General features: G+C 68.5%; 1 protein-coding gene across 1 annotated transcript; it reads left to right on the forward strand.

The window, feature by feature from the left end:
• Positions 1-1122: 1122 nt before the first annotated feature.
• On the forward strand, positions 1123-6909 carry LOC310888327 (acetylcholinesterase-like). Its single transcript, XM_083814919.1, has 2 exons — positions 1123-1169; positions 5240-6909. The coding sequence occupies exon 2, from the start codon at positions 5252-5254 to the stop codon at positions 6857-6859; it is 1608 nt and encodes a 535-aa protein (XP_083671045.1). The 5' UTR covers positions 1123-1169; positions 5240-5251; the 3' UTR covers positions 6860-6909.
• The last annotated feature ends 779 nt before the right edge of the window (positions 6910-7688 follow it).

The raw sequence follows: 7688 nt of genomic DNA on the forward strand, positions 1-7688 counted from the left end.
CATTGGGGGGGGCTTGGGGACATGGGGGGGCATTGGGGGGGTTATGGGGACATTGGGGGGGATGGGGGTGGGGAGTCATGGGGACAAGGGGGGGGATGGGGACATGGGGAGGGCTTGGGGACATTGGGGGGGGACATGGGGGGATATGGGGGGGTTGGGGACATTGGGGGGGACATTGGGGGGGGGGACCCGGGAGGGGGGAGGGACGGGGGGGACATGGGGGGGTCCTGGGGTCATTGGGGCGGGGACATGGGGGGTTCATGGGGACATTGGGCGGGGGGGGGGTCCTGGTGCCCCTCCCCCCTGCGTGTCACCGTCCCCCCCCCCCCCCCCCTTCCTCTTCCTCACCCCCCCCCCCCCCGGGCTGTTTGCGGCGCTTTGGCCCCGGCACAAATCCGCAGTGCGGGGGGGGGGGGGGGGGGGGGGGGGATGGCGTGGCCCCGCGGGGAGACCCCGGGGGGGCGGGGCGGGGGGGGGCAGTTATAGGGCAGCTGTGGGGCTGCAGTGGGGCAGATGTGGGGCAGAAATGGGGCAGCTATGGGGCAATTATGGGGCTGCAAGGGGGCAGCTGTGGGGCAGGTGGGGGGCAGGTGTGGGGCAGAAATGGGGCAGGTGGGGGGGCAGCTATGGGGCAGCTATGGGGCTGCAATGGGGCAGCTATAGGGCACCAGTAGGATATCTATGGGGCACCAATAGGGCAGCAATGGAGGATCTATAGGGCAGTTATGGGGCAGCTATGGGGGATCTATGGGGCAGCAATGGGGTAGCTATGGGGGATCTATGGGGCAGCCAGGGGGGCTCTATAGGGCAGCCGTGGGGCAGCCATGGGGGCTCTATAGGGCAGCTATAGGGCAGCCATGGGGGATCTATGGGGCAGCAATGGGGCAGCTATGGGGGATCTATGGGGCAGCCAGGGGGGATCTATAGGGCAGCCGTGGGGCAGCCCCAGCCCCGCACTGCACCGAGGCAGCGGCAGGGGCTGGGGGGGGGTGGGGGGGGTGGGGGCGGGGATGGCGGCGGGGGCGGGGGGGGGAGGGGGGGGGAGGAGGAAGGGGGAGGGGCAGCAGCGCCGCAGCGGGGGGAGGGCGGCTCCATGTGACCCCCCCCCATTTAACCCTTCCCCGCCCGGTGTTTTCCAGACGCCGGAGCTGAAGCGGCGCAGGCGAGAGGCAAGGAGCGGGGGGGGCTGGGCTCGGCCTCCTCCCCCCCCCCATCACCCCCCCCAGCCCCACATCATCGCCCCCCATCGCCCCCAGCCCTATATCATCGCCTCCAGCCCCATATCATCGCCCCCCCATCGCCCTCCGCCCTATATCGCCCCCCCCGGCCCCACATCATCGCCCCCCCATCGCCCCCCGCCCCATATCATCGCCCCCCGCCCTATATGGCCCCCCCAGCCCCATATCATCACCCCCCCATCGCCCCCAGCCCCATATGGCCCCGTATCGCCCCCAGCCCCACATCATCGCCCCCCCACCCCCGCATTGCCCCCAGCCCCATATCGCCCCCAGCCCCATATCATCGCCCCCCAGCCCCCCATCGTCGCCTCCCATCACCCCCCAGCCCCAAATCTTCCCCCCAGCCCCGTATCGCCCCCCCCGAGCCCCTCCTCGCCCCCCCAGCCCCATATCCCCCCCCCAGCCCCATATGGCCCCATATCGCCCCCAGCCCCATATCATCACCCCCAGCCCCATATCGCCCCCAGCCCCCATCATCACCCCCCATCGCCCCCCGCCCCATATCTCCCCCCCCCAGCCCCACATCTTCGCCCCCCCTCCCCCATCGCTCCCCGTCCCATTTCCTGCAGTGATGGATTTGGGGGGGGGGGGGGGGGGGGGGCTCGCTATGGGGCAGGGCTCTCTGTGGGGCTGGGGGGTATAGGGGAGGGGTCTCCCGTTGGGGCCTGGGGGGGGGGTTCTGTGGGGCCGGGGGGGTCGCTGTGGGGCTGGGGGGGGATCTGTAAGGGGTGGGCGTCTCCCTGTGGATGTATGGGGGGGGGGGGCGGGTCCCTATGGGGCAGGAGCTATAGGGCCTGGGGCTCCCTATAGGGCTGGGTGTGTCCCTACAGGTGTGTAGGGGCGGGGGGCTCCCTATGGGGCTGGGGGCTCCCTATGGGGCAGGATCTATAGGGCCTGGGGCTCGCTATGGGGCCAGGCACGTCCTTAGGGGTGTGTAGGGGCCGGGGGCCCCCTATGGGGCTGGGGGCTCCCTATAGGGCCAGCTCCCTATGGGGCTGGGGGCTCCCTATGGGGCAGGGCTGTATAGGGTGGGGCTATAGGGGGCGGGCATCTCCCTATGGTGGGGAGGGGGCTCCCTATGGGGCCAGGGCTCCCTATGGGGCGGGGCTGGCGCTATGGGGCAGGCGTGTGGGGCGGGGTGGGGTGGAGGGGGGGGTGGGGGCTCCCTGGGGGGCTGGAGCTATAGGGCCTGCGGTTCCCTATGGGGGGGGGGGGGTAGGGGATGGGCGTGGCCCTATGGGTGTGGAGGGAATGGGGGGGGCATCTCCCTATGGGGTGGACCTATAGGGGATGGGGTCTTCCTATGGGACTGGGTCTATAGGGGCTGGGGCTCTCCCTATAGATGTATGGGGCCGGGGCTCTCTATGGGGCTCGATCTATAGGGGCTGGGTCTGTAGGGGCTGGGGGCTCGCTATGGGGTGGACCTATAGGGGCAGGGGACTCCTTATGGGGCTGGGGTTCCCTATGGGGCTGGATCTATAGGGGCTGGGTCTATAGGGGCCGGGGGTTCCCTATGGGACTGGGTCTGTAGGGGCTGGGGTCTCCCTGTCGATGTGTAGGGGCTGGGGCTCACTGTGGGGTGGACCTATAGCGGCTGGTTCTATAGGGGCTGGGGTTTCCCTATAGGTGTATAGGGGGCTGGGGCTCCCTATGGGGCTGGGGCCGTAGGGGCTGGGATCTCCCTATAGGAGTGTAGGGGCTGGGGTTCCCTATGGGGCTGGATCTATAGGGGCTGGGTCTGTAGGGGCTGGGGGTTCCCTGTAGATGTATAGGGGGCTGGGGCTCTCTATGGGGCTGGGTCTATAGGGGCTGGGGGCTCCCTATAGATATATGGGGCTGGGGCTCCCTATGGGGCTGGGTCTATAGGGGCTGGGGGCTCCCTATAGATGTGTAGGGGGCTGGGAGCTCCCTATGGGGCTGGGTCTATAGGGGCTGGGGGCTCCCTATAGATGTGTAGGGGGCTGGGGCTCTCTATGGGGCTGGGTCTATAGGGGCTGGGGGCTCCCTATAGATATATGGGGCTGGGGCTCCCTACGGGGCTGGGTCTATAGGGGCTGGGGGCTCCCTGTGGGGCAGGACCCATAGGGCCCGGGGCTCGCTATAGGGCAGGGCTATGGGGCTGGGGCTCCCTGTGGGACGCGGGCATCGTGACACGCGTGTGCCCCCCCCCATGCGTGTGCCCCCCCCCCCCCCCCCAGCCCCCCCTTGGCCCCCCCGGTTTCCGCTCGGGGGATTTGTGGGGCTATTTCGGGCGCCGCCACCTGCCCCGGCCCCACAGCTGTCCCACGGGGGGGCTCTGCCCCCCCCCCCCCCCCCCGCTTCCGCCCCTCCATGGGGCACCCCATAGCCCTGCCCCATAGCCCTGCCCCATAGAACTGCCCCATAGCCCTGCCGCATAGCCATGGCCCCGTCCCATAGCCCTGCCCCATAGCACTGCCCCATAGCACTGCCTTACAGCCCTGCCCCACAGCCATGGTCCTGCCCCATAGCCCTGCCCCATAGCCATGATCCTGCCCCATAACCCTTCCCCATAGCACTGCCCCATAGCCATGGCCCCGTCCCATAGCCCTGCCCCATAGCCCTGCCCCATAGTCCTGCCCCATGACCCTGCCCCATAGCCATGACCCTGCCCCATAGCCATGACCCTGATGACCCTACCCCATAACCCTGCCCCATAGCCCTGCCCCATAGCCATACCCCGTAGCCATGGCCCTGCCCCATAGCCCTGCCCCATAACCCTGCCCCATAGCACTGCCTTACAGTCCTGCCCCACGGCCATGATCCTGCCCCACTGCCCTGCCCTATAGCCCTGCCCCACACCTTTGCCCCATAGTCCTACCCCAAGGCCATGACCCTGTCCCTGCCCCACAGCCCTGCCCCGCAGCCCTGCCCCATAGCCCTGCCCCATGGCCATGACCCTGCCCCACAGCCTTGCCCCACAGCCCTGCCCCACGGCCATGACCCTGCCCCACACCCTTGCCCCACAGCCCTGCCCCACGGCCATGACCCTGCCCCACAGCCCCACCCCACACCCTTGCCCCACAGCCCTGCCCCATGGCCCTGCCCCATAGTCACAACCCAGCCCTGGGGCACTGGGAGCACTGGGAGGATGCTGGGCTACTGGGGAGGGGGGGAAGGGGCACTGGGAGGGCACTGGGAGCACTGGGGGGCATGGGGGGGGCACTGGGAGGGGCACTGGGAGTACTGGGGGGCACTGGGAAAACTGGAGGGGGCACTGGGAGTACTGGGAGGGGCACTGGGAGAACTGGAGGGTACTGGGGGGGCACTGGGAGCACTGGGAGGGGGCACTGGGAGCACTGGGAGCTCTGTCACTGGCTGTGCTGCTGACACTGGGGGGGGGGGGGGGCTCCATCACCCCTACCCCCAGCTGGGGGGGGCGGTAGGGTGGAGACCCCCCCCCTCTTCTTTTACCCCCCTTTAACTTCTCTCCCCCCTCTCTCCCCCCCATTTCCCCCCTCCCCATTTTCCCCCTATTTACCCCCCCGATTTACCCCCTCCCCGTTTACCCCCTTTTACCCCCATTTATCCCATTTACCCTCTTTTACCCCCCTTTTACCCCCCCATTTGCCCCATTTCCCCCCTCCCCATTTACCCCCCATTCCCCCCATTTGCCCCCTTTACCCCCCCCATTTGCCCCATTTACCCCCTCCCCAATTTACCCCCTCCCCATTTACCCCCATTTGCCCCCTTTTACCCCATTTCCCCCCATTTACCCCATTTACCCCCCTTATTTACCCCTCCCCATTTGCCCCCTTTTACCCCATTTCCCCCCCATTTACCCCATTTATCCCCCTTATTTACCCCTCCCCATTTGCCCCCTTTACCCCCTCCCTATTTACCCCCCCTTTTACCCCCCCACTCCCCTTTTACCCCCCATTTACCCCCTTTTACCCCCTATTTACCCCTTTCCCCCCCTCCCCATTTACCCCACTTGCCCCCTTCCCCCCCCCCAATTTACCCCCCCAAATTCCCCCCCCCAGGGCTCCGCCGCCATGCGCGGCCCCGCAGCCTCCCCCCGGCCTCCCCCGGCCTCGCTCCTCCTCGTCCTCTCGCTGCTGCTGCCCGGCCTCCCTCCCGCCCCAGCCTCCTCCTCCTCCTCCTCCTCCTCCCCGCCGTCCTCCTCATCCTCCCCGCAGCCTCCCCCGGTGCTGGCCTCCACCACAGGCGGCCCCGTCCGCGGCCTCCTCCTCCCGGCCGTCTCCGGCCCCGTCGCCGCCTTCCTGGGCATCCCCTACGCCGAGCCTCCGCTGGGCCGCCTCCGCTTCCAGCCTCCGCGCCCGGCCCGGCCTTGGCGGGGGGTCCTGGAGGCCACGTCCCACCCCCACGCCTGCTACCAGGCCGTCGACACCATGTTCCCGGGCTTCGGAGGCTCGGAGATGTGGAACCCCAACCGGGAGATGAGCGAGGACTGCCTCTACCTCAACGTCTGGAGGCCGCAGCCTCCGCCCCGCGCCGCCCCGGTCCTGGTCTGGATCTACGGGGGGGGCTTCTACAGCGGGGCGGCCTCGCTCGACGTCTACGACGGCCGCTACCTGGCGGAGGCCGAGGGGGTGGTGGTGGTCTCCATGAACTACCGGGTGGGGGCTCTGGGCTTTCTGGCCCTCCCCGGCCACCCGGAGGCCCCCGGGAACGCGGGGCTCCTGGACCAGCGCCTGGCCCTGCGCTGGGTGCGGGCCAACGCCGCCGCTTTCGGCGGGGACCCCGAGGCCGTCACCCTCTTCGGGGAGAGCGCCGGGGCGGCCTCCGCCGGCCTCCACCTCCTGTCGCCGGGCAGCCGCCCCCTCTTCCGCCGCGCCGTCCTCCAGAGCGGGTCCCCCAACGGGCCCTGGGCCACCGTGGGGGCCGCCGAGGGCCGGCGGAGGGCGGCCGCCTTGGGGCGCTCTCTGGGGTGCCCCGGCGCCGGGGCGGAGGCCAACGAGACCGAGCTGCTGGGCTGCCTCCGCCGCAAGGCGCCGCCCGAGCTGGTGGCCCACGAGGCCGCCGTCCTCCCCCAGCAGGGGATCTTCCGCTTCGCCTTCGTGCCCGTGGTGGACGGGGACTTCTTGGAGGACACCCCCGAGGCCCTGCTGGCCGCCGGGGGCGAGGGGAGGCCGGCGGCGGCGGAGGCCGAGGTGCTGCTGGGGGCGGTGCGGGACGAGGGCAGCTACTTCTTGGTGTACGGCGTGCCGGGCTTCGGGAAGGACAACGAGAGCCTGATCAGCCGGGAGGAGTTCCTGGGGGGGGTCCGCCTGGGGGTCCCGCAGGCCACCGAGCTGGCGGCGGAGGCCGTGGTGCTGCACTACACCGACTGGCTGGACCAGGACAACCCGGTGAAGAACCGCGAGGCCCTGGACGACATCGTGGGCGACCACAACGTGGTGTGCCCCCTGATGCACTTCGCCCAGCGCTGGGCCGAGCGCGGCGGCGCCGTCTTCGCCTACCTCTTCGACCACCGGGCCTCCAACCTGCCCTGGCCTCCGTGGATGGGGGTGCCGCACGGCTACGAGATCGAGTTCGTCTTCGGGCAGCCGCTGAAGGCCGGCCTCAACTACACGGCCGAGGAGCAGGAGCTGAGCCGCAGGATCATGCGCTACTGGGGGAACTTCGCCCGCACCGGGTAGGTGGGGGGGGTCAAATGGTGGTGGTGGTGGAGGTTGTGGTGGAGGTGGAGGACAAGATGGCGGAGGTGGAGGTCAAAGTGGTGGTGGTCAAGGTGGTGGAGGGCAAAATGGTGGTGGAGGACATGGTGGTGGTGGAGGACGTGGTGGTGGTGGAGGACAAGATGGCGGTGGTAGAGGTGGTGGAGGTTGTGGTTTTGGAGGACAAAATGGTGGTGGTGGTGGTGGAGGTTGTGGTGGCGGTGAAGGATAAGGTGGTGGAGGACAAGATGGTGGTGGTTGAGGTGGCGGAGGTCAAAATGGTGGTGGTGGTGGAGGTTGTGGTGGAGGTGGAGGACAAGATGGCGGAGGTGGAGGTCAAAGTGGTGGAGGTCGAGGTGGTGGAGGAGGACAAGATGGTGGTGGAGGCGGTGGAGGGCAAAATGGTGGTGGAGGACGTGGTGGTGGTGGAGGACGTGGTGGTGGTGGAGGACGTGCTGGTAGTGGAGGACAAGACGGGGGTGGTAGAGGTGGTGGAGGCTGTGGTTTTGGAGGACAAAATGGTGGTGGTGAAGGAGACGGTGGTGGTGGTAGAGGTGGTGGAGGTTGAGGTGGTGGAGGACAAGATGGTGGTGGTTGAGGTGGTGGAGGTCAAATGGTGGTGGTGGTGGAGGTTGTGGTGGAGGTGGACGACTGGTGGAGGTGGAGGTCAAAGTGGTGGAGGTCGAGGTGGTGGAGGACGAAATGGTGGTGGAGGACGAAATGGTGGCGGAGGAGGATAAAATGGTGGCGGAGGAGGATAAAATGGTGGCAGAGGTTGAGGTGGTGGAGGACAAGATGGTGGTGGTGGTAG

This window comes from Anser anser, assembly GCF_964211835.1.
Source record: "Anser anser genome assembly, chromosome: 33".
In the NCBI taxonomy this organism is placed as follows: domain Eukaryota; kingdom Metazoa; phylum Chordata; class Aves; order Anseriformes; family Anatidae; genus Anser; species Anser anser.